Raw genomic sequence first — 26,215 nt, 5'->3', positions numbered from 1 at the left:
ACAACAAAACAAGAACCAGGAGAAAACCTGCACAGTTGGCATGGACGCAGTGAATTTCTCCATTAATTCTGGAAACAATTTTTTAAATAACGGGTATATTAGCATATTCATAGATGTACATTCATAATGTATCCAAAGTAGCAGATAGGAAAAAAAAATTATACACAAATATGCACATCACTCATATACTTATCCTTTGAGTTAAGTTTGAACACCAATTTGTGTCACCAGAAAGACATTAGAGATAGCCCATAATGGATAATTACATTACACTGAATCAGTGGGGATATGGTGAACCAAATATTCTGCTGATTCAATGGGTCTGCCCTAGCTGTGAATTACTAAAGGGTTTCAGCCAGTGACAGGATGAAGAGAATTCTTAACAATTCTGTGCCTGAGTGTCATAACATCAGCTTCTCTCACATCTAAGATTATGAAGATCAGCTGAGTTTGTTTCATTATTGGTCTTCCAGATTTAAGTGCACAGTTTCTTTGAAATCTGATTTCAAAAATGTTGAAAGACTACCTCAGCCACTTCCCTGTAACAGTAATGTTCTGTCAGCTCTAATTATGATCTCTAATGTCTATTTCTGGCTGCCTGGACAGACCAGTAGAGTTCACGATGACTCAAGAACATGGCTCAAAGCACAGATCCCAATGATTTCCTACCATTTTTATACTGAACTCTCTCCAAACCACTATTGAATCCCAGTACCCACAGTACCAAATCCAGGCTCACAGAATAAACCACAGAAATCACAAACCATTTGCGACACAGCTTTTCAGTGGCATAAAAACGTGGATCTAAGGTTCATATCCTCAGGGATCCACATGATTTTTACTTGGGATTTTCCCCAAACCAACTTCAGATGAGAGAGCCCATCTGTGCCCATTGACTAAACCACAGAAATCACGGGTTCATTGCTGCATGGTAATGCTAAAACATGGATCCAATGCATGCATCCCCAGGGATTCACATGATTTTTTTTTCTTTACGGGATCATCGATCCCATCTCTGCCCACAGCCTAAACTACAGAAACCATGGAGCTCTTGAGCTCATGGCAACGCCATGGGGCACAAATAAGTTCCCGCTATTTAAACTGTTTCCTCAGACACCTTTCCGCCCCAGTTCAGCGCTAAACGACGAAGTGAAGCCTTGAGCAACACTGTAGACGCTCCAATCTTCCTTGCTGCCTGCCTGCTTCCTCTTGGGGAAAGGACATGATCCTGACTAGTCACTCCCAGAGGGAACTCCTCCTCTTTCCATCTTCCCCTCTTTGGGGACTTTGTCAGGCGGCCGCTTTAGTCCTTTGTGTTTCGGATTGTGGCGGCCTCTGCCGTTCCACCGGAGCTATCGCAGGATGAGCTCTGACTGACAGGCAAGCTGAGAATGCCGGGGCTTGCGCTGAGCGCGTCTGCTTTAAAGGTTCCACCTGCGTCGTGACGGTCTCCTCTATTATTCTATGGTGTCTTTCCGCCCCCCCTCGGCCCTTCACGGCGATAGCAGTCCCTTGCGGCGCGGAGGACTATTGAAATAATACAGCCAATGAGAAGGTGCGGAAAGAGCGCTCCATCCCACAGAAGGCGTGGCGGCGGCGGCGGCGGCGGCGGCGGCGGGGGGGGGGAAAGAGATTCTGTTACCTAGGCAACGACGCAAGCGTCCGGAGGCTGGAGGTCGTTCTCTCAAGGCCAAGCTGACGGCTTTCCTACGTGAGTATCCTTGGGGGTTCCTTCCCCCCCCCCCGTAGGAAGTGATAGGAAAAGAGAGGCGCTGGCGCGTGAGGTGTGTGTGTGTGTGTGTGTGTGTTACAATATTTAGTCCCTCAGCATCGGCTGAGCTGAAGAGTTCTGCCCCGGCTTGGAGATTAATAATAAAAATTATTGTTATTATTGTGTCGTGCTTTTCGTCTGAGATATTGAGAGCAGCCTCTTCTCTCCCTCCCTTGCGAGATGCCTGTGAGATAATTAAATTGGGCTGAGAAGGACAAGGGGGCTTTCCTTAGGTTCTGTCTCCGAACTGAGGCGGAATTTTGAACCGGGGCCTTCCCCATCTGAAGTGGCTACTAGGCACTGCTGCCCCACCTGACTCTTCAGAGCTGGATCATTTACTATCTGCCGAGCCTGTCGTAGGATGGCAGGCGGAGGCCGCGGTTCTGTTTGAAAGGAAGCTGTTCGTTATTGGGGTTTCCTCGTCTCTTACACAGGCATAGGGTTGCTGGCCTGATGCTCAGGCTCTGCTCTGGCATGCGAGAGAAATAAACAAGATGGCTATTACTGCTGGTCTTTTAACACAGAATGTTGGGCGATTTTATTTATGGTTCTTACTAAAAACCGGTTGGAAAATATTGCTGTTTCACGTGTAAGTTGTCAGAACTTTTTGGTTTCTTCAAGAATGGTGCTACCCTAGGGTGACTGGTTTATGCTGTCTCCTATAGCACTGTAGATATATTCTTCCCATAGGTGGGAACTTGTTAAGGAAAAACTGAGCTATTTCTTTTGACCTTAGTTGCGCCCAGCTATCTCATGTTTGTGATAAAAGTAGCTCAGCAGAAACATGATACAGCATCTACACTTCTCCCTTTAATTGCACAGTTTTGAGCAGCACAGCTTTGTACACAGATTTTTTTCCCATTCTTTTATTATGTAATTACAAGGTGTTAATGGCATTAGAAATAACTTATATTTTAAATAGATTTATGCATCTTGTTGCACTGAATTCACAGTTGTCCACTAACCTTAAGATAACGCTGTTTTAGGCAGAGCAATAAGTAGTCAGACTGCTTGACAAGAAGACTCTTCCGAAATAATCAGCTTATCTTCTAATTACTTATATTAACCAACCTCCTGTGACACTGTTTGAAACCATTTTCTCTCACAATGGTTTTGTCTTTAATGTCTCCGGACATTTTCTAATTTCAACTTTTTCAAATAGGCAACTTCTCAGATACCAGCTTTGTTTGTGCCATTCACTCAAAATTATGGGATTGTTTGACAAACTAGCAGGCTGGCTTGGCCTGAAGAAGAAAGAAGTTCATGTTTTGTGCCTTGGATTAGACAATAGTGGCAAAACAACTATTATTAACAAGCTGAAACCTTCTAATGTAAGTAGTCATTTCAATGCAATCCACAGTTTGACAAATTCTGCTGAGAAACTAATTCTTGTCATTGGATAGATCTGTAAAAAAATCTGTGTTCAACGTTAGGATATTAACATTTAAGATATTGTGTGTATGGACAGATCACTTTGTTACATTAATTTTTGATATGCATCACAATACTAAAATGTGTATTTTAATGAGAATTGTCATATGTTCCAACTACGTGTAATTTGCAGCGCAATCCTACAGATATTTAAACAGAAGTATATGCCAGTATTTTCTAATAAGGGAGATGAAGAACGCAACTTTAGCAGTCCAGAGTAGTCAAACAAAATTTCCTTCAGTTTAATACGGTTCAGCATAGTGCAGCTGAAAGAAGAAATGCAATGAAAATACCAAAAATAAAACAAACCTGCTATGCCAAGTTTTTTTCTCAAAGGATTAAGTAAAAAATAGATTGAAAACTATAATGTAATATACAATACAGTATATATTTTGGATGGAAACTCAAAATTATTTTTGCTTAGTTTAGTTGTTGCTTTGGCCTCTGGATGATTCTGTGTGTGCTTTAGCTATTGGTAGCAAACAGGAAGGAAAATCTGCTAATACACACATTTTCTCATATATGTATATGTACCTTTAATAAATACTATTTAACCTGATTTTTTATCATATTTGTGCTTTCAAATTAAATCATTTTTCTAATGCTTTTGGCTTTTAAGAAACAGATAGGAATAAAGATATTAGGTCTTTTGGGGTAGGGCTTATATTACGAGCATCCTGAAAAATCAGACTAGGGCTTATTTTCAGGTTAGGTCTTATTTTCAGGGAAACAGGTTAGAATAGGATTCTATAATTATAAAGCTGGCAGTGGGTCATTAAGTCTACTCCTGGCAGTGTACAAAATAAACAGCTGAAGCATACCTGATAAATTGTCATCAAATCGTTCCTTAAAAACCACCACCAAAGGAAACTCCATCATTTTCTGATATTCTGATATAGTTCATACCACTGTCAAATAGTGCTCTATGTCAGAAAATTCGAAGGTGAAATGCTATATTTTGTAATTTGAATCCATGGTTAGTAAGGTAGAAAACATACATGCACACATAAATTAGAAGCACCCTAAACGTATAATGCAATTTTATAAACAGCTAATATTGCAAGATAAAATTCAGTTGCATAATTTTCCTTCTGAGTTAAGATAGACTGCCTTCAATCTTTAAAATATTTGGAGCATCTAAAATGTCTTCACATGTTAAGGCGCTTCTGAAGATACCAAAAGTGTCTTCAGTTCCCACATACAGTGGTGCCTCACACAACGATGTTAATTGGTTCCAAAAAAATCAACGTTGTGTGAAACATCGTTCTGTGAAACACCATTTCTCATAGGAATGCATTGAAAACCGGTTAATCCGTTCCAATTGGAACGGATTGCCATCGTTCAGTGAAAATCCCCATAGGAAACATCATTGAGTGAAACAATGTTTCCTATATTGGAATGTATTGAAGCCGACTCAATACATTTCAATGCCTTTGCGAAGTCCTTTTTCGCTCCTGTAAAAGTGTCTTACAATGTTTGGACACTGTTTTAAATGATTGCAATGGTTAGTCCACCTCCTGAAACCTATGCAAACTGATTTTGGTGTTGTTCTGACACTTCGTTAATTTATGATGATTTTTTTAATTTTCTCCATTGGAAACCATTGGATGGTCTGTCGAAGCACCATTTCCCATAGAAATATATTGAAACCCCATTAATGTGTTCCGGCCGAAGAAAAAAATCACAAAAAAAAATCACTGCAAGACATTGGAAACACGATTAATCCCTTTTGGCGGGGGGGGAGGGAGAATAGCAATCAAGCATGCAAGGCCCATTGGAAATGCACAGAAAACAAATGCAGCAGTTTGGAAATGCACAGAGAACAAAGGGCGCAGGTCAGAAATGCGAAGAAAACAAAGGAAAAAGCAAGGGCAGCATGCAGGACCCATCGGAAATGGGAAAACAACCCAAACAAACAAGCCCCCCAAGAACCATCAGAAATGGGGGGGAACCCAAAAGCAACACCCCCAAGACCCATCTGAAATGGGGGAACCAAAAAACAAACCCCCCAAGACCCATCACAGTACAGAAACATAACCCCCCAAGCTCAAAACCACGCTGCAAAAACACCCAGAACAGTTTTTAAAAAGCAAAAAGCAGCACCTTATCTTACCAGGCAGCTCGAAGCCTCCTTGCAAACACACACACACACTCACTCAGAAGCAGAAGGAGGCAGTCCAAAGCCGCCTCCGACGCACACTCTGCTGGGGCGAAAGAGCTACAAAGAAGCAGCCTCATCGCCACCTACAGTTAGAAATTTGAATTTCTCACATTTTTCCTTGCCTTTTTCTGTTCATAAGCCGGAGCTGGTTGTAACTCGAAATGGTCGTAAGTAGGGATGTTTATAAGTCAAGGCACCACTGTATGATATGCTTTAAGTGATAGACTGCTGATTTTGAATTCAAGTTGAATTTTAGAAAAACCATGCAGAGTTGCAGTTCTGTGTAATAAGAATCAGAGAGCCAAATTTTAAAAGAAAATATTTCATTTATTCATAACCCCTTTCTTTTTGTGTTTTTTTTTTTCTATTGGAGACATCACTGCATAACATAAATTTTCTAAGAATCATTATATGATTGCACCTGATCCTTGCAGTGTTGTTTGGATCAGGGAGAACTGAAGAGTTGCTCATTTTAAATTATGCTGTTGTTTTTAAGATAAATTTGTGTCCTTTCTAGGCTCAGACCCAAGATATTGTTCCCACAATAGGATTTACTATAGAAAAATTCAAGACATCAAGGTAGAACCTTTTTCATTTGGATATCCTGTTTAATAAGCTATACATTTGTGTATTAAAGAACAAGCTTTCTAGTGGGGTGTACTGGTGAAAACATTTGAATTGTCATATCTTCATCCTATGCTACCTGTAATTGTATCTTTGTTATGAGAACCCTGTTGTTCACAAGTTGCAAACATTTAGAACTATATGAATAAGTTGTCTGTTGACTTGAAAAGGACACTGTGCGAAATTCTGATGTCTTTCAGTGTTCTGTCAGTTTTTGTCAAATAAAGTTGATGAGTGTGTGGAGGAGCTAAAAGGAAATGTTCTGAGGCTCCAAGCTGCAACTGGGAGCTCAGGCATATCATCTGAAATGTTCAACATTCTTACTTTGAACATCATGCACTGTGCTATAGCAAAAAGGCATGTGAAAGCATAAAAAACTGCTAAGAGCATGAATTCAGTGTGCATTTATTTGGAAGTGAGCCATTTTAGCATTCAACGTGTATTATTGAGTCTATTATTGTTTGGAACTTATGAATCATAAAGATGAACAAGTAAAGATAGTGGAGATCTTGATAGAGTATTACTGTATTTTTTGCACCATAAGACTCACTTTTTTCCCACAAAACAGGGGGGTGGAAAGTCTGTGCGTCTTATGGAGCGAAGAAAACAGATTATATTTTCCTGTTTTCTTCTCCTAAAAAATTGGTGTGTCTTATGGAAAGGTGCGTCTTATGGAGCGAAAAATACGGTATGTTATTTGTATATTGTTTGTGGTTTCTTGACGTGCTCACATATAAGCTTGATAACTTGAATGTAAGTCTCACTAAGGGTATGATCACATGGGCTCACATTTTGGACAGTTGTAGAACAGTTTGGTGTGAGCTACTTCCCCACAATAGCACTCCAGCCCATCCCCGATTTGTGCCGAAGCTGCACCATTTCAAGCCAGCAATAGGACTACTATTTTTGGGGGGAGGAGGGCTTGGCTGGAGTGATTTCTCAGTGGACGGAAGGCCCACTTCAAGGGAGATCACAGAGAGACCCTCTCTGGTACAGTCACACACACCTTTCTCACCATCTGATCACACCCTAAATTCAGTGGAAATTTTTTCCCAATATTCTGGGTTTTTATAGAAAATTCAGGTTCAAACATAAATTTTGTTACTAAATTTCCAGGAGGTAGTGGAAGACAGGAGGGCCTGGCATGCTCTGGTCCGTGGGGGTCACGAAGAGTCGAACATGACTTAACGACTAAACAATAACAACAAATGTTCATTACTGCAAAAGCTGATGTTGATCTTTGCAGTGCAATCTGATGCATATTAAGTGAAGGTGTGTTCCATTCCGGAGAGGACTCTACAGATGTGTATAGGATTATGTAAGTTTGAAAGTTCACTCAAAACCTTGAGTAAACTAATATGCTACCCAAAACTTTTTATGAAATACATACTGAGAAATAAAGACTATTGTGTTGAGTAGGCACAGAGATTTTACATAGGATTACATTAAATGTGTTTCAGTTTTAATTTTATGATTTACTGTTTCTTGCAGTTTGTCGTTCACTGTATTTGATATGTCAGGTCAAGGCAGGTACAGAAATCTGTGGGAGCATTACTACAAGTAAGTCGTCTTTAGTTCTAACACAATCAAAAACTTTAAGTATTTAATATTTTCTGTATGAAATTTATTTTAATTACTTGGCTTGAGAAGTTGTGGAGTAATATGATTATGATGCTTCTGTATAACTAGAATAACCTTACCAGGCCGGAACAATGCAGAATTCAGTATTCCAGAGTTTTCCAGTATTTATAATATGAATGTAAAAGTTCAGGTGTGGAAATGTCACGCAGATATAAAAGCTGTATGTACCTCACAAATAAGTTGCTGATGTATATGTTGCATAGCAATAAAATCTTCATGGTAAATCAGGAGTCGTCAAGCCCTGATTTGCGACCCAGTCCCGGTCCGTGGGCTTCCCGGAACTGGGCCGCGGATACGGATCTCCCCCCTGCATGCTTGCGCGGTGGGTGTGTCGCGCTCATGTGGTGTATGTGTTGTGCCTGCGGGAGGCGTGTCGCACTCACAAACATGCCTACCATGTGAACGCAGGGGTTCCCCCATCCCCTGCACAAGGAGCTTGCTCCCCCCAACTGGTCCGTGGCCACAAAAAGGTTGGGGACCGCTGCTGTAAGTAATGAAGGATTATGGGGAGGATATTGGGGATGTAGGGATATGAGAAAGGATTATGGGGAGGATATTGCGGAGGTAGGGGTATGAAAAAGTCAAGTAGTTGTTCTTGCATCAGGATTATTAACACACCAGTAAAAGGGCCTGTTGTAGCACTTTTTAATAATAATGGCTTCAATATATAAACAGGAGAGTACAGCTCTTGTATATAACTTATATGCTCTTAAAATTTGGAGAGGACTATTGCTGTTTTGTAAGTGATGGTAGGGACCTAACAGAAGCAGAAGACATCAAGAAGAGGTGGCAAAAATACATAGAAGAATTATACCAGAAAGATATGGATGTCCCAGACAACCCAGATAGCGTGGTTGCTGACCTTGAGCCAGACATCCTGGAGAGTGAAGTCAAGTGGGCCTTAGAAATCACGGCTAACAACAAGGCTGGTGGAGGTGATGGCATACAAGTTGAACTATTTAAAATCTTAAAATATGATGCTGTTGAGGTGCTACACTCAATTTGCCAGCAAGTTTGGAAAACTCAGCAGTGGCCAGAGGACTGGAAAAGATTGTTCGACATCCCAATCCGAAAGAAGGGCAATGCCAAAGAATGCTCCAACTACCATAGAATTGTACTCATCTCACACACTAGCAAGGTTATGCTCAAAATCCCACAAGTTAAGTTTCAGCAGTATGTGGACCAAGAACTCCCAGAAGTACAAGCTGGATTTTGAAGGGGCAGAGGAACTAGAGACCAAATTGCTAACATGCACTGAATTGTGGAGAAAGCCAGAGAGTTCTAGAAAAACATCCGCTTCTGCTTCATTGACTACGCAAAAGCCTTTGACTGCGTGGACCACAGCAAACTATGGCAAGTTCTTAAAGAAATGGGAGTGCCTGACCCCCTTATCTATCTCCTAATAAATCTCTATGTGGGATAGGAAGCAACAGTTAGAAATGGACGTGGAACAACTGATTGGTTCAAAATTGGGAAAGAAGTACGACAAGGCTGTATATTTTCCCCCTGCTTATTTAACTTATATGCAAACCGGAATTAAAACTGCCGGAAGAAATATCAACAACCTCAGATATGCAGATGATACCACTCTGATGGCAGAAAGTGAGGAGGAATTAAGGACCCTCATATTGAGGGTGAAAGAGAGTACCAAAATGTTCTGAAGCTCAACATCAAACAAACTAAGATCATGGCCACTGGCCCCATCACCTCCTGGCAAATACAATGGTGCCTCGCAAGACGAGCGCTTCGTTTAATGATGAAATTGCATAACGAAGAATTTTTGTGATCGCAAAAGCGATTGCAAAACGATGTTTCCTATGGGGTTTTTTCGCTTTGTGATGATCGGTTGGTTACCTCCTTCGCTAACCGATTATCGCAAAATGAAGATTTTTGCACAGTTCATCAACAGTTTCAAAATGGTTGCTGCGTTAAAAAATGGCCACCCGCTGTTTTCTGGGACGGATTCCTCACTGCACGGGCAGCGAAAATGGCCGTGCTATGGAGGATCTTCACTGAACAGTGAGTTTCAAGCCCATAGGAATGCATTCATCGGGTTTTAATGTGTTTCTATGGGCTTTTAAAAATCGCTTTACGATGTTTTCGTTCTACAACGATTTCGCTGGAATGAATTAACATCGTAATGCGAGGCACTACTGTAGAAGAGGAAGATATGGAGGCAGTGACAGATTTTATTTTCTTGGGCTCCATGATCACTGCAGATGGTGACAGCAGCCATGAAATTAAAAGACACCTGCTTCTTGGGAGGAAAGCGATGACAAATCTAGATAGCACCTTAAAATGTAGAGACATTGTCTTGCTAACAAAGGTCTGCATAGTGAAAGCTATGGTTTTTCCAGTAGTGATGTATGAAAGTGAGAGCTAAACTATAAAGAAGGCTGAGCACCAAAGAATTGACGCTTTTGAATTGTGGTGCTGGAGGAGACTCTTGAGAGTATCCTGGACTGCAAAGAGAACAAACCTATCCATTTTGAAGGAAATCAACCCTGAGTGCTCACTGGAAGGGCAAATCCTGAAGTTGAGGCTCCAATACTTTGGCCATTGAGAAGAAAAGGCTTCCTGGAAAAGACCCTGATGTTGGGAAAGTGTGAGGGCAAGAGGAGAAGGGGACGACAGAGGACGAGATGGTTGGACAGTGTCATCGAAGCTACCAACATGAATTTGACTAAACTCCGGGAGGCAGTGGAAGACAGAAGGGCCTGGCGTGCTCTAGTCCATGGGGTCACGAAGAGTCGGACATGATTTAATGACAACATTGCTGTTTTATAAAATGATGTAAAGTAGAATTTCAAAGGACAGAGTCCTATGCTGTCTTACTTTACCTCCTTTCAAACCACTAGTGACTACATTTGAACGCCTTCTGTCATTCAAAACCTTATTTCTTGTTGCTGTCACCTCTGCCCGCAAGCAAACTCTCCACCCTCCAAATAGACCCACCTTACCTCCAGCTTCACCTGGACAAAGTCATTCTATATCCAGATGTCTCCTTTTTACCAAAAGTTTTCTCTGAATTTCATCTAAAACAACCTATCTTTTTTCCCTATCGCCATCCAACGACCTCGAACGATTGCTACCCATTCAGTGGGCCCTTGCGTTTTACATAAACAGAACTTCCTCTTTCCGCAAATCCAACAGACTTTTCGTTACTCCACATTTACCTAATAGGGGATCGTGTATTTCCTCTCAGACCATTTCTCACTGGATTATGGCAACAATACGTCTGGCTTACTAGCCTGTCCGTAAGCCTTTGCCATCACACCTTACTGCACACTTCACAAGGGCTGTTGCTACTTCCACAGAGTTGTACCTATTCCTGATATATGCAAGGCTTCCACCTGGTCGACTCCGTCCACCTTTGCTTCGCCTATGCAGATGATACCACTCTGATGGCAGAAAGTGAGGAGGAATTAAAGAACCTTGTAATGAGAGTGAAAGAGGAGAGTGCAAAAAACGGTCTGAAACTCAACATCAAAAAGACTAAGATCATGGCCATTGGTCCCATCACTTCCTGGGAAATAGAAGGGGAAGACATGGAGGCAGTGACAGATTTTATTTTCCTGGGCTCCATGATCACTGCAGATGGAGACAGCAGCCACGAAATTAAAAGATGCCTGCTTCTTGGGAGGAAGGCGATGACAAATCTTGACAGCATCTTAAAAAGCAGAGACATCACATTGCCAACAAAAGTCCGAATAGTCAAAGCTATGGTTTTTCCTGTAGTGATGTATGGAAGTGAGAGCTGGACCATAAAGAAAGCAGACCGCTGAAGAATTGATGCCTTTGAATTGTGGTGCTGGAGGAGGCTCTTGAGAATCCCCTGGACTGCAAGGAGAACAAACCTATCAGTTCTAAAGGAAATCAACCCTAGGTGCTCACTGGAAGGACAGATCCTGAAGCTGAGGCTCCAGTACTTTGGCCATCTCATGAGAAGAAAAGACTCCTTGGAAAAAAACTTGATGTTAGGAAAGTGTGACGGCAAGAGGAGAAGGGGACGACCGAGGATGAGATGGCTGGACAGTGTCTGCGAAGCAACCAACATGAATTTGACACAACTCCGGGAGGCAGTGGAAGATAGGCGGGCCTGGCGTGCTCTGGTCCATGGGGTCACGAAGAGTCGGACACAACTAAACGACTAAACGAACGAACGAACTGGCTTGATGTTAGAGCCAAGACGGATGTGGCCTTCAGCAGAGCTGTACTCTCATCAATCCTTCTGTGACATCCCTCCTCCGATAAGTCAGCTTGTTAATCACCCTATAGTGTGCATTCAGAGAGGCCACAAAGAAGAGAGGTTATTTAGCTGTAACTCTGGTTCTTCAAGTGGTCATCTGTGAATTCACACTTCCCACCTGTCCTCCCCTCTGTCCGTCACATCTGTCTTATTGCACAGCAGCGGGCTGTTCTTAGGAACTGAGGCAGCCTCAGGGATGGGCAGACCACATGTACTATGGGGCGATCCTGACAAACATGTGATAAAGCTCTAGAATATTCCAGGAACTTCTGCGCAAGCACAGATTAACCCTATAGTGTGAATTCACAAATGACCACTCAAAGAACCAGAGTTACAGGTACTGTAAGTAACCTTTCTTTTTAAAAATAATTTCCCCCCCCCCCGTTACAGTTTTTGGGGTTCTGCCTTCTTTTTCTACCATAATTTTGGTTGTTTTGTGTTCAGTGGTAAAAAAAAATCATGTTGCAAGAAATAAGAAGTTGATAAGAACAAATATGAAGAAATAGTAGTGTGGTACTCACAGATTTCATTATTTAATTTTATTCCTTTGGTCATTTGTTAATTTGGACTGAGTATAAGTAAGAAAGCAGTTGATTCAAATAGAAACAGCAATGATTAAAAACCTGAAACAGTTTATTGGAGATAATCCAATTATACATGTTTAGTTACTGCACATATGGGATAACTCAAAGACCAAATTGTGCTGTGGGATATCATTTTTAGCTTTCTACATCTATCTGTCTGTCTGTCTGTCAATCAATCTATTATTATTATTAGCTTTTTAGATGGTGTATATATATATGGTATGAGCATGCATGCCTGCTTTTCCTTGCTCTGTGCTGTATTTTTCCTTCAGTTAAACATTTTTTCAAGGCTTTTCTTGACTTACCAGTTTTGTAACTGGTTGTGTTTTGAGTGTTTACTTGGCCTAAAGTGCTGTTTTTATAGATTATTGGCTGATATATTAGAATAAATACTTTCAAATATCAAAAGGGGTGATTTAAGCCTAGAGGTATATTCCAGTTATTTGGCTCTTAATGGACAGTAATACAAATTATTTTAAATGGCAGTCACCGTACATTAGAATTGACTTGGTAGCATATAATTATATGTTATTATAATTTAAATAAAATGGATGTGGTGATGCTGTGGGTTAAACCACAGAAGCCTCTGCGCTGCAAGGTCAGAAGACCAGCAGTCATAAGATCGAATCCACACAACAGAGTGAGCTCCCGTCGCTTGTCCCAGCTTCTGCAGCCTAGCAGTTCAAAAGCATGTAAAATGCGAGTAGATAAATAGGTACCACCTCGGTGGGAAGGTAACAGCGTTCCGTGTCTAATTGAGCTGGCCATGTGACCACAGAAACTGTCTTCGGACAAATGCTGGCTCTATGGCTTGGAAACGGGCATGGGCACCGCCCCCTAGAGTCGGACACGACTGGACTAAATGTCATGTGGAACCTTTACCTTTACCTATAATTTAAATTTGTCTGTGTATTTGAAATTTGCACTCTTGCATTCAGTGATTGGTTGGATGGTTTCTTTTAATGCATTGCTGTGAACTTTGTTCAAGTTTGAAACTGGGGAAGTAGTCTGGTCTAAAGAATTGTTGAACTACCATCTTCTGCTTTGAGATACTTCCCCACTGATACAAAAGTGGTACTTTCATTGATAAATTGTAAAATAAAATAAAACAATATATAATTGTAGTAGAATTCTGACTACTTACTTTGCTATTCATTATTTTAGAGAACCGGTAATATACTCTTTTGCTTTCTATATTGTACAGAGATTGCCAGGCCATTATTTTTGTCATTGATAGCAGTGACAAACTAAGAATGGTTGTGGCCAAAGAAGAACTTGACACTCTCTTGAATCATCCAGGTGAGGAGACCCTTTATCCTTTGCTTTAATCCTATGAACTGTCTTCAGTGTAAAACAATTCTTTTCCTGGTAGGAGTTGAATTAAAGAATTTTGGTAGCTGTACCAAAATTGAGACACCCAATGTGGTGTAGTGGAGAGGGTGACCAACTAAGATGTCAGATATATGGTTGTTGTGGGTTTTTCAGGCTCTTTGGTCGTGTTCAGAACACGGCCAACGAGCCCAAAAAAACCCAGAACCATTAGATCCCGGCCGTGAAAGCCTTCCCGAATACATTCCGGATATATCCTTGAAAGCCTTATTGGGTTTGTTCCAAGTCAGTTTTGACTTGACAGCACATAATACACACAAAGACTTAGCGGCGTTGTCCTCCAGATGTTGGTCAAATGTGGCTCATCTTACTCCTCACCATTATCTGTGCTGCCCAGGACTGGGAAACCTGTGACAGTCCAACAGTTGGAGAGTCACAGGTTTCCCAGTCCTGTGGCATATTTTTCTATTTAAAAATGTCACAACTATGGAACTGATTTAATTCAAAATTAATACAATAAACATTAAACCCAACCCTCTGATTTGAACTGAAGGCAGTAAGAGCTAAAGTAATAAAATGCCTTTTAATAATTAGAAAACTAAAATACAAAAAGGAAATGGAGAACATTATTTTTGTGGCTTAGTGAATTTTTTACTTGTGGCTTGTTCCTTTTACTAGCAAGAGCTAACTCATGTTCCCACCTCCTATTTATGTGCTGTTGAAAAATGGGGTGAGTAGGGTGTAACAAAAATGCATATCAATGGTTTTGCTTTTGAAACTTTGCAATAGGATTGTAGGCAGGAAGTGGTATCAGTTAGGATTCTTCTGAATGAGCTGTGGGACAACTTGGGAACAATTTTAATACAATACATTATTTTCTATTTAAACTATTGTTAATTTTGTGTTTTTTATACCAACAATACAGCAGCTTCCTTTACTTGGAAAAAGGAGCTGTAGGGCCATACCTCTGGCTCTGCTTCCAGCATAATATGGTTTGTTGTCCATGTCCTAAATATGCATTGTTTGTAGATGTGTGCAAGGGAAAGACCTCTGCTTTTGAAATTCCCATGCATTCTGGGAACATCATTTATGCTTATTAAGATCAGTACTTTGGTATACTGAGTCTTTTAACCTAAATGTAAATTTACACCAGAATTCAGTACTAAAATCTATTTTTTTATGCCAGAGTCCAGACTCTGATGTAATAACAGTAATAAAAAGTGTCTCTGTGTGCCTTTCCTTTATCACCGAGCAACAGTAACTGCTCGGGAAACCAGCTTACCAAGGCAAGTGGCATGGATCTGGGGCAGGCTTAATATCTTTCTTTTTTTAAGAAATCAAAACCTTGCTTGTAACAATGGCCAGATGCTGTCTGTAGTAAGTTGACTTGTTCATGTGGATTCTTATTGCATATAGGTGTGCCACCATTTAATAGTAGACTTTGCATCCCTGAATCATCTCCTTAGCTCCTTTGATTAATTCTTGATGAAGACCTGCTTAGTACGACTTTAATTTGAAGAGAGAGTTTATGATGATGCATAGGGGATTTCCATTATAAACAATTTGCACCTGCAGCCTTGAACATCTGTTTGAGTTTGGGGAATATTACTTTCAGAACTCTACAGAAACAGGCACATGAGTCACTGTGGCCAAAGAATGTGCATTTTACTAGGATGCAGCTAAGCAAGATATGTATCCATCTTCTTTCTCAAAGTTTGTATTCTGTAAATTGTGACAAATTTAGCAAAATCTTGTCTTACTCCTAGATCTTAAGCATCGACGAATACCAATTTTGTTCTTTGCAAACAAGATGGACCTCAGAGATGCTGTGTCTTCTGTAAAGGTTTCTCACTTACTAGCATTGGAAAACATCAAAGACAAGCCATGGCATATCTGGTAAAATTGGCATACAATTGTTTTGTATTTCCATTGGTCTGGAATGTTTAAACTACTGACTTTGGTATCATGAAGTGCTCTTTTATTCAAGTGGCATACGTAGTAGTACATAGTTGTAGAAACTGCAAAAGCTTGTTGTTATTGGGACCAGATTACATACATGGACTGAAACTTAACAAATTATAGTATGGTTAAAACCATAAGAGGAATTCATGCTTAAGGTTATATTTGTTTCTAAATTTAATTCCATCAAAGTATTTATATACAATATATAGCTTCCAAGGGATCATATAAACACAACAATAAATTAGTAAACATCCATGCAAAATTAACCATTCATAAACCAGCTTTTCAAAATCCACAAGTTACAAAACTTAAAAAAGAGAAAATAGAAAAATATTATTATTATTATTATTATTATTATTATTATTATTATTATTATTATTATTATTATTATTATTATTATTATTATTATTATTATTATTATTATTATTAATTTGATTTATATCCCGCTCATCTGGTAAATCTATACCACTCTAAGCGGCTAGAAAAAAGTACTGAAACCATCTCACTACAGTAACCCATCACAAGCGCTTATATTTTAGTAAAAATTCAGAGACGACAACTAACTCTTAAAAGGCCTATAGTGACAAGTTGGCAATGTATTCCACAACTGCGGGTCCACCACTGTGAGTCTACAGCTGTGAAAATCTGCTTCCTAATGGTTAGCAGCCTGCTTTTCTTAAGTAGTAAAAATGATAGCAGGGCTTTGAAAACTGATTGCAAAATGCAAGGAAGTTGATGTGGGTAAAGGTAGTCCTTCAACTAATGTAGCCCTAAACAATGTAAAGGTTTGAAGCCCTTTAAATTCAGCCCAGACATGCACTGGCAACCAGGGTAACCAATGTAGTGTGCTTCCACTAGTACTCTTCTGAAAGCATCAATGGATGTTTTTCACTATCTTTAAAGACACACCTACTGCAAAGCCTGTTGGACTCAGCTGAAGTAATATTCATGTAATGTATTAAGTACCTGTAGAATGTTTAGCTAGCCCATTACTCTACCAAAAAGTGAATTACAGTAGTAAATAGTGTGAAATTTTCCTGCCTCTTCTCAGATTCATGTCTTTCTTATTTGAATGAAATATATATCTGTGGTTGTTATGGTAAGATATTAGGTACACTTCTAAACCCAAGTACTATTAATTCCCTTGTAATGCAGTCTTCCATATGTATTCTAATTGCATCCACTGCCCATTGGCATGCTTCTGTCTGCTGTATGATCTTTCTTTGATTTGACATAGAAACAAATCTTTAGACTAACCTTCTTTCATGTTGAATATTTTTGCAATTTTCTCTATTTGATACCTCTATTCATTGGAAAAATGTTTGTTCTGCTCATTATGAGACATCTGGCAACTGAAAAAGCTGTCCATTTGTGCTATCTAACAAATCTGTGTATAATTCATTATCTATTTTATTCTGAAAACTATACATTCAGCAATATTGGGATGAATAAAAACATTTCAAATCCTGTAATATTTGTACAGAATGAGAACAAAAGGTGCCCCTCCCCAAACTTACACATCTCAAATACCTAACAGAAAACTCATCATCATGAACTACTTGGTTACTAAACTATTTACAGGCGCTTAGCCTACTAAGTTTTCTTTAGCTAAAAGGATTAGGAGTCCTCATTTAGTCAGAGGGAAGTGGTAGACATGGTAGAAATCCTATTCCTGCTCACCATCTGCTCCATAGGTCTAAGCACATGCATTATTTTGATCCTGTCCACCCCATTGTTATTGTAGATGTAGAAGGTTGCATAATACATTTCAAAGAGTAATGGGGTAAAAGATTTGGATTGGTCCTTCAGTAGCTCACGCTTTCTGATAAATCTACCTAAATGCCTGTTCTCCTTTGCAAACACTAAGGAGAAAATTCTAAGGAAGTTGATTGGGTATTGTTGCTTCATTACATATAATGAACACTGCATATGTTTACTCTCATATCAATTAGCACTCTAATTTTGATTTTCAAAGAATAACATAACATGCAAAATAGCAGAGTCAATAGATGAACAGATAATCTGTTGACATGTGTTGTGGTCTCACGTCTGTATTTATTTATTTGTTTATTTATTTGTTCATTTATTTACAAGATTTTTAGCCGCACCATTACCAATGCTCTGAGTGGTGTACAACATTAAAACCATTAAAAATAGGTAATATTATAATAATACCATATATTAAAACAGTCAATTTATCATTAATAAATCCTGCTGCTCATACGGCCAGCTAAAGGATACTATTTAATTAAAATCCTGGCTAAACAGAAAGGTCTTTGCCTGGCATCGAAAAGCCAAAAGTGTTGGAGCCAGGTGGCTCTCTATAGGGAGGGTGTTCCAAAGTGGGGGGGGGGGACAGTCGAGAAGGCCCTATTTCGGCATGCCATCCTCCTCACCTCTTTCAGGGATGCCACCTTCAGAAGGGCCTCCTGGCGTGATCTTAGAGTATGGGCAGGCTCGTACGGAAGAAGGCAGTCCTTTAAATCAGTGGTTCTTAACCTTTGTTACTCGGATGCTTTTGAACTGCAACCCCCAGAAACCCCAGTCAGGACAGCTGGTGGTGAAGGCTTCTGGGAGTTGCAGTCCAAAACTCCTGAGTAACCCAAGGTTAAGAACCAGTGCTTTAAATAACCAGGTCCTAAGCTGTTTAGGGCTTTGTATGTCAAAGTAAGCACTTTGAATTGGGCCTGAGCAGCATCCAGCAGCCAGTGTAAATTTTTCAGAACCAACGTGATATGAGTCTGCGTGGCAGCACCACTTACTAGCCGCGCTGCCAGGTTCTATGCCAGTTGCAGTCACCAGACCATCTTCAAAGGCTGCCCCACATATAGCGCATTGCAGTACTCCATTGTTACCAATGATGTGTGACTGTTGCCAGGCTGCACTCATCCAAGTAAGGGCGAAGTTGATATATTCTCCGCAACTATAAGAAGGCACCCCTGAACACCGAGTCGACCTGGGCTTCCAAGGTCAGACCCGGGTCAAGGAGCACCCCCAAGCTGTGGATGCTGTCCTTAAAGGGGAGTGTAACCACGTCTAGGGCAGGGAAATTGCCCTTTAATCTATGGGAGTGTAACCACGTCTAGGGCAGGGAAATTGCCCTTTAACCTATCTGGTGGAGCACCTACCAGCAGCACTTCAGACTTGTCTGGATTGAGCCTCAGTTTATTGACCCTCATCCAGTCCATTATTGAGTTCAGGCATGAGTTCAGAACAGCGACTGCCACACCTGGATTGGTAGAGAATGAGAGGTAGAGCTGGGTGTCGTCAGTATATTGCTGACTCCTCAGCCCAAACCTCCTAACGACCTCCCCCATCGGTTTCATCTATTTATTTATTTACTTACTTATTTATTTATTGCTTTTATATGCCGCCCATCTAGACATAGTCTACTCTGGGCGGCTCATGTAGATATTGAATAGCATGGGGGCAGTATAGAGCCCTGAGGAACCCCATGATGCAACTGCCATGAATCAGAGCTACTGTCCCCCAGCACCACCTTCTGGACCCAATCAGCCAGGTAGGAGTGGAACCACCGTAAAACGGTGCCTCCCATCCCAGCCAATATGTCCAGAAGGACTCCATGCTCGATGGTGTCAAAAGCCGCTGAGAGGTCTAGGAGAATCAACAGGGATGCATTCCGCTTGTCTCTCTCCCGGCAAAGGTCGTCAAACAGGGTGACCAAGGCAGTCTCCGTCCCGTAACCCGGTCTGATACTTGATTGAAATGGATCTAGATAATCCGTTTCATCCAGGAGAGCCTGGAGCTGCTCAGCCACCAAACATTCCAACCCCTTGCCCAGAAAAGGGAGGTTTGCCACTGGTTGATAGTTGATCACTAGATCTGGGTCCAGATTAGGCTTTTTTAGGAGTGGGCGAATCACTGCCTCCTTTAATGGGGCAGGGACTACTCCCTCTCTTAACAAGGATTTGATGACCTTTAGGATCCAGTACCACTTGTTCTGCCATACCAATATCAAGGTAAAGAATTAAAATAATGTTGGCACGTAAAGAGTATTAATTGAATTTTAATATGGTGCTAGCACAGTGGGTATCTCACCAGTTCTGTCTCAGCTATTTAAAGACTCTTTGATACTGGAATTAGACACTTACAGAGCACTATTGTGTTAAAACTGTGTGGACAACACATGCAATAAGGGGTATGCAATAGTTCTGCTCCCTTTGCTATCAGTCCAAAGAGGAAGAAACTGTTGTTTCCATATATAGTCACCACATGTATTAGAACTTGCTTTTTTCTATGTTCTGGCTCACAACTGAATAGAGTTTGAGTTTCGATGTCCCCTCCCCCACTTTACTTCCTTAGCTACCTCTTATGGAGCAGAAAACTGGGCATAATAGCCAGAATCCTATTTGTGTTTGCGTAATTTGCTGCAACTAATTACTGAGGTGCCAGGTTGCCAGTAAAACATTTTCTTTTACTAGTAGAAGCAGCACATTGGCAGCAGTTACACGTATGTCATCTACTTCTGGTCCTACTTAATGTTCTTTATTCATTGTAGTGCAAGTGATGCTCTTAAAGGCGAAGGATTGCAAGAAGGTGTAGATTGGCTTCAAGGTATGTTTCATCATTTTTTCTTACCTTCTCTTTTCCATTAATCTTTTTCTTTTTCTTTTATAATCTTTTCCACCATTACATTTTGCTTTTTTTCCCACCTATTTCTGCCACCAGATCAAATTACACAGTGAGTATCCTTATCAACCATTGTCTTTTAGATCCTTGTTTCTTCTTCTTTTTCCCTGCACTTCTCTTTCTCTCTCATTAGAACTTCCCTTTAAGCTAACAAAAAAGGAAAGAAAAAGTAAAAAGGTTTATTCCTAATTTGCACATTAATTTAGACTAAAATTATTTTCGAAAGTGCTGCTTGTAGTCTGTGTAAAATATAAAATATTTACTGTTTTAAATTTCTGACTCATACCTTTATGCCTATCATTATGAACAATTAGTACAAGAATTATTGTCTTCCATATGTTATGATATGATATGATATGATATATTTTTTATAAAAAATTTATTATACCTTTCTTCCCTAATGGAATCCTAAACTGGTATACAAAAATATTTTAAATCCACAACTAAAAACGTACCAATAAAACTCAAAAGTATGTATACAAACATTGAGAAACATTATTTGAAAATGATGAATCAGATTTTAAATCACTGCTTCACCTCAAGGGCCTTTCTTAAAAGGTACATTTTCAATTGCTGAGAGAAGGAATGAAGAGAAGGGAGTCCCATAATTTGGGAGCAGGCAAAGAAACCACCCTCTTTTATGTCCTCACCAGACAAGCTTGAGAAAGTAGTAAGGCTGAAAGAAGGTGCTCCATTGAGGATCTTAAAACTCTTGGGGCCGAGATCCAGTCTTTCAGATAGCCTGGAGCTCGGCCATAAAGGACTTTAAAGGCCATGACCAGTATTTTGAATAGTGCACAGAAACTGGCAGCCAGTAAAAGTTGTAATAAGGATGGGTGGGTGTAACATAATCCAGTAGCCAGCCTGTCAGTAGTCTGTCTGGAGCATTTTGGGCCAGCTGAAGTTTCCAAACCATCTCCGTCAGCAGTCTGTCACACTGCAGTAATCTAAATAGGAAGTAACCAAGGTTTGTGTCACCATAGCCAAGTCAGGCCTCTTAAGGAATGGTCACTGCTGGTGCACTAGTTTTAATTGTACAAATACACTTCTGACCACTCCTGAGACCTGGGTAACCTGGCTCAGAAATAACATCCAAGCTATGAACTTGAATTTTCAGAGGAAGTGTAACCTCCACCAGCACAGGTTGAATTTCTGTTTCCTGATCTGCCTTTCCACTGACCAAGAGCACCTTGCCTGGAATAAGCTTCAGTTTGTTCACTGTTGTACATTACCAATCTCAAGCACTAGTTTAGGGCAGAGGCAGCTCCCTTGGATTTAAATGGAAAAGAGAGATAGAGTTGAGTGTCCTTGGCATACTGGTGACAATAAATCACAAACCACTGGAGAATTCTAGCAATTTCATGTAGATGCTCAAATAGCATAGGGAATACAGACCAACAGCTAAGGTATTGGTCAAATAGACATCCCTCACCACCAAATTCTGGGTGTGCCCACACCCCACCCCAGTAAAAACTAGAGCTACTGCAACATAGTGCCTTCCAGGCCCATCCCAGGACCTCCATTTACTCCAGCATCACTCCAGCATCTGAGTCAGAATTGATCAGAGTAATTGTCATGCAAATTGTTCACAGTAGGCTGTTGAGTGATTAAAATTCTCCTCTTGCAGATTAGATCATAATAGACCCTAATGACTCAAAGCAGCTCCAGTAGATGACTCTATACAGACACAGTGGTGACAAAAGACTTTTTCCGCTGCCAACACTGCCACAGAATAGGTTTTTCCAATGATTTCTAGTCAAGACTTGTTCCCAGATTTCCACCATCATCATTCTAGTCTATGTCCCATTTGCTTCGTCACCACCAGTTCCCTAGTAAACCAGGGAACAAGCCTGGCTCCATTCCCTGGGAAGGGAACCTAAGAACAATGATGTCTATCACCCTTTTTATTTCCCCATTCCAGAGGTCAACAAGGGCTTCAAAAGGTTCATCTGCTAAGGTGGCAGGAACCTCCCCAAGAGCTGTTTGAAAACTATTTGGATCTATCAGCTTTTTCAGGTGGATCATCTTAATTGGTCCCACATCATGCAGATGTTTCGAGTCCCAGTGAATCTGAACCCTACCAGGTAGCCATCTGCCTATGACAACAGAGCTCCTGCATATCTAGATCACAGTCATCCCATCAATACAAAAAATCAGGTCCAGAGTGTGTGGGGCCAGATATAATTTGAGATACCCCCATGGCCATTGTGGCAGACACAATGTCCTGAGCTGATTGCATAGTCTTAGCAGGAATGTTTAAGTGTCCCAGCACAACAAGCTGAGATAACTCTAGCACCAACTCCAGGACAACACAGCTAGCTCTGCCAGGCAGACTTCTGAGCACTGTTGGGTTTGGATGTTGGAATAAAACACAGCAGCCCAAATCCTGTTGCTTGGTGTAATAAATCTCATTCAAGTAGACCAACTGAATCAATGGGAGTCAACTCCATATGAATCATTTGATTTTGACCAGTACACACTGTTTACAACCTTTGATTCAAAGTGCATTGCAAAAATAATACATACAATTTATAAATGTTCAGGCTTTATACATTTTAATTTAAGGATGAACGTCTGTAACTTTTACATAGTCCAGTGGCCAAAACTTTAGCACTGCTTTTGAAAATGTTCTATGTTACTGAGCTCACTCAAGTATTTTATAGACCACTAGATGTCAGCAGAGACTGGAAGTAGAGAGCAGGGAGGGGGTGTTTACCTGATGGACTGTACATTTTAACCCAAGGTTAAAATCCACTGCAGCTCCATAAAAATGTTGAATATGTTTTTTGTTTTTTTTGCAGAGTAATGTTTTGTTTTGTTTTTTGCAACTTCTCCTTCTGCCTTCAAAACATCTTTTACACCTACAGATTTAAAAAGTACTGTATAAGGGAAAGATTGTTTTCAATGTATGTGATACGTGGCAATCTCTACAAAGCCATGCACTTGTACAGAAGACATTACCTCTTCATACACATCTTGAAGCATACATTTCCAAGCTATTAATATAATTCAATTTTTTACATATTATCAGAAGAGGAGGATGCCAAAGACTAAAATTAGATTTTACAAGGAATTGGGGTGGGTGGGTGGGAATTTTAATACATGCATACTAAAACATTTTGTTTGAGGTTCATCTGTTTGTCCTTCTCTTCTAAGAGGGAAATAGAAACAGGAAGGCTAAATTTAGTCAACATATTGGGAACTGTGAGTATTCTCACAAGCTTCTTATTCTGCTCTAATGCACACCCTATTGCTTCTGCTTCCTAGATTTTATTAACCTTAATTTCCTGTAAGGTCCAATTTGGAAACAACAGCAGGCAGGATTAGCAAAGAAAAAAAGGGAGGAGGGAACAGGATTATGTAGAACTGTAAAGATTCTCTGGATTATCAAACCATGGTCATGTCTGAAATGAACCCAAATTTGGTAATATTTCTGCGAAGGAACTAAACAGATTTGATGACATAATTTCATTTGACTTCATAAACGTATTCAGAATAATAATACAGAATAATTTTTCTAATGAAAGCAGCATTTTAATTTTAATTTTGTTTATTTTTACATAGATCAGATCCAGCTAATGAAGACATGAAAAACCAATGAGCTGTGAAAATGTCATAAAGAACATTTGTAGACATAAATGAAGAGCCTTGATCATAAAGACTTTTTTTAGGTCTGTTTGTTTCTTTTTGTTGGCTTTTATAAAAGCCCGTAAAGTAAAATATTATTTTTTGTAAAAAACGTAACTGCTGACATGCACATTCGTGATACTGACCAAAAATTTGGAAGTGGTTTGATGGAACATCAAAATCATTGTATACAAACAAAAGATGCTTTTTTAAAATAAAAAAAAGTGAGACCAAAGAAGCAGCTACAATAATTTTGCTCTCTTAATGCTCCTTATAATGTCTCATAGTGGCTAATGTACCAGTCATGTAAAATGTTGTTTTAGTGACAGGTGCATGAGGTGGAAGAAGCTGTTGTGGGTTCTCAGGCTTTCATATCCACTCCTTATTCAACTATCTACCTGGGAGGAAAACTTCTGCATCTTCTTCCTGTGGTTTGTCTAAACATTGACTTATATCATCCAAACAGGATGTAATTTATACAAACTGGTTATTCTCCAGATCAGCCAACTTCAGATAATGGTTTCTGAAGCTGTCTTGTTAAAACAACTAGAGTATTATAAAATACAATCCCTCTTCTGAATGATACGGCAGTTTGGGGAAACTGAAAGGTGCCCAATTTGTACTCTAGGCCATGTGGAAACAAAACAAGAAAGCATGCCACACTGGGGTTTACACCATATCCTTCCTAACTGAATACATCTTGTTAAACCATGATTTAGCATAATCTGCAAGCTAGCCAACTGCAGTGGAATTTTACCTTAATTTTAAATTCTATTTTTCATAGAAATGACCTATACCATTTAATATTTCTCTGCCATCTTTTAGTTGTATGTGAATTGTTTTTATAAGCCACTATGGATGTGTATGAGTACTTTGTCCTTGATATGTGCTGAATTATATTCTGTTCTGTAACAACTGAAATATTTTGATAAATAAAATATAGAATATCCTTAACATACTATTGTGTTTATTTTAAACTTTCTTCAAAGTTTGGATCATTTAAAACTCTTTCAGACCTGCTTTAGATATATGGCAGCACCAGTACAGATTGTTAGGTGACAACAGTGTGTTGGGAAGATAAGCAATGACAAGCACAACTCTATTAGAAAGGGCCTGGTAAATATGCTTCATTGACTGGAATTCTGTTCACATAGCTCTGCATGGCTAAGGCTAATGCTGTAATCAGCCATGGATGTTCATCTCTAATTAAAAGCTATCTACCTCAATGCTCAGAGCCTAGTAGGGAACTTTTCCACCTGGGGAAAATTCTCTGGGGTCCTTGGGAATGGGATGGAATTGGCAGCAGTTTTCAGGCCTTAATGATTAAAGTCCATCACTCATGACATCATCAGCCTTATTTATTTATTTAACTTATATGCTATCCACTCTACCCAAAGGTCTCTGGGCAGCTTACAGCATATGCATATGCTTATGCATATGCAGCTCCATGAACAGGATTCCAACCATTCTGTGAACAATCTGTTGAACACCAAATGTAACAAGTACAATACAGAAATACTTTGGCGCTAAATTGCAAGGTTTTGTGTAATTTGTTCTTCGTGGCCTCTGTGAATGAACACAGTTGGGTTGTTCTGCACCTGCGCAGGACCTCTCAGAATTTTCTAGAGCTTAAAGACATGTGATTAGTGGGACAACCCTTTCGACACCAACAGAAGAAGGGTAAGTAGTATCAATGCATCCCTTCCATCTTCCACCACTGTTTCCACTCCGTTTCAAACCAGGTTATACCCTTTCTTCAGTGCATGGTGTCGAATCACCAAGGACCAATGGGTCCTTTCAATTATCGAAAAGGGCTGTTTCATTGAATTTCAGCATACTCCACCTTTCACTGTCATTAAAACTACTCCCCACTCATTCGCACTTCAAGAAGAAATTTCCCTTCTTCTCCAAGCCATACTCTTAGTCCCTTCATCTGCCCTGCATGATGGTTTCTACTCTAGATACTTCACTGTACCGAAAAAGGATGGACTCCATCCATCCTTGACCTTAGAAACCTCAATAAATTCATTCGTCCTAGTTTCAGAATGCTGACTATCGTTCTTCTTTCACAGGGAGACTGATTTGTTGTCATTGATCTCCAAGACGTGTATTTTCACATCTCTATCCATCCGAGTCACCACAAATTTCTTCGATTCCGATTCGATGGCATCTCGTACCAGTTCCAT

The 26,215-nt window shown here is 40.0% G+C and overlaps 1 protein-coding gene across 1 annotated transcript; it reads left to right on the top strand.

The window, feature by feature from the left end:
• Positions 1-1,620: 1,620 nt before the first annotated feature.
• On the top strand, positions 1,621-24,983 carry ARL6 (ARF like GTPase 6). The gene is made up of 8 exons (XM_020810367.3): positions 1,621-1,711; positions 2,934-3,102; positions 5,881-5,942; positions 7,479-7,547; positions 13,666-13,760; positions 15,557-15,686; positions 20,272-20,327; positions 23,967-24,983. The coding sequence occupies exons 2-8, from the start codon at positions 2,980-2,982 to the stop codon at positions 23,990-23,992; spliced, it is 561 nt and encodes a 186-aa protein (XP_020666026.1). The 5' UTR covers positions 1,621-1,711; positions 2,934-2,979; the 3' UTR covers positions 23,993-24,983.
• Positions 24,984-26,215: the final 1,232 nt, after the last annotated feature.

This window comes from Pogona vitticeps, chromosome 3 (assembly GCF_051106095.1).
Source record: "Pogona vitticeps strain Pit_001003342236 chromosome 3, PviZW2.1, whole genome shotgun sequence".
Classification (NCBI taxonomy): domain Eukaryota; kingdom Metazoa; phylum Chordata; class Lepidosauria; order Squamata; family Agamidae; genus Pogona; species Pogona vitticeps.
This window is presented reverse-complemented; position numbering and strand designations above follow the sequence as displayed.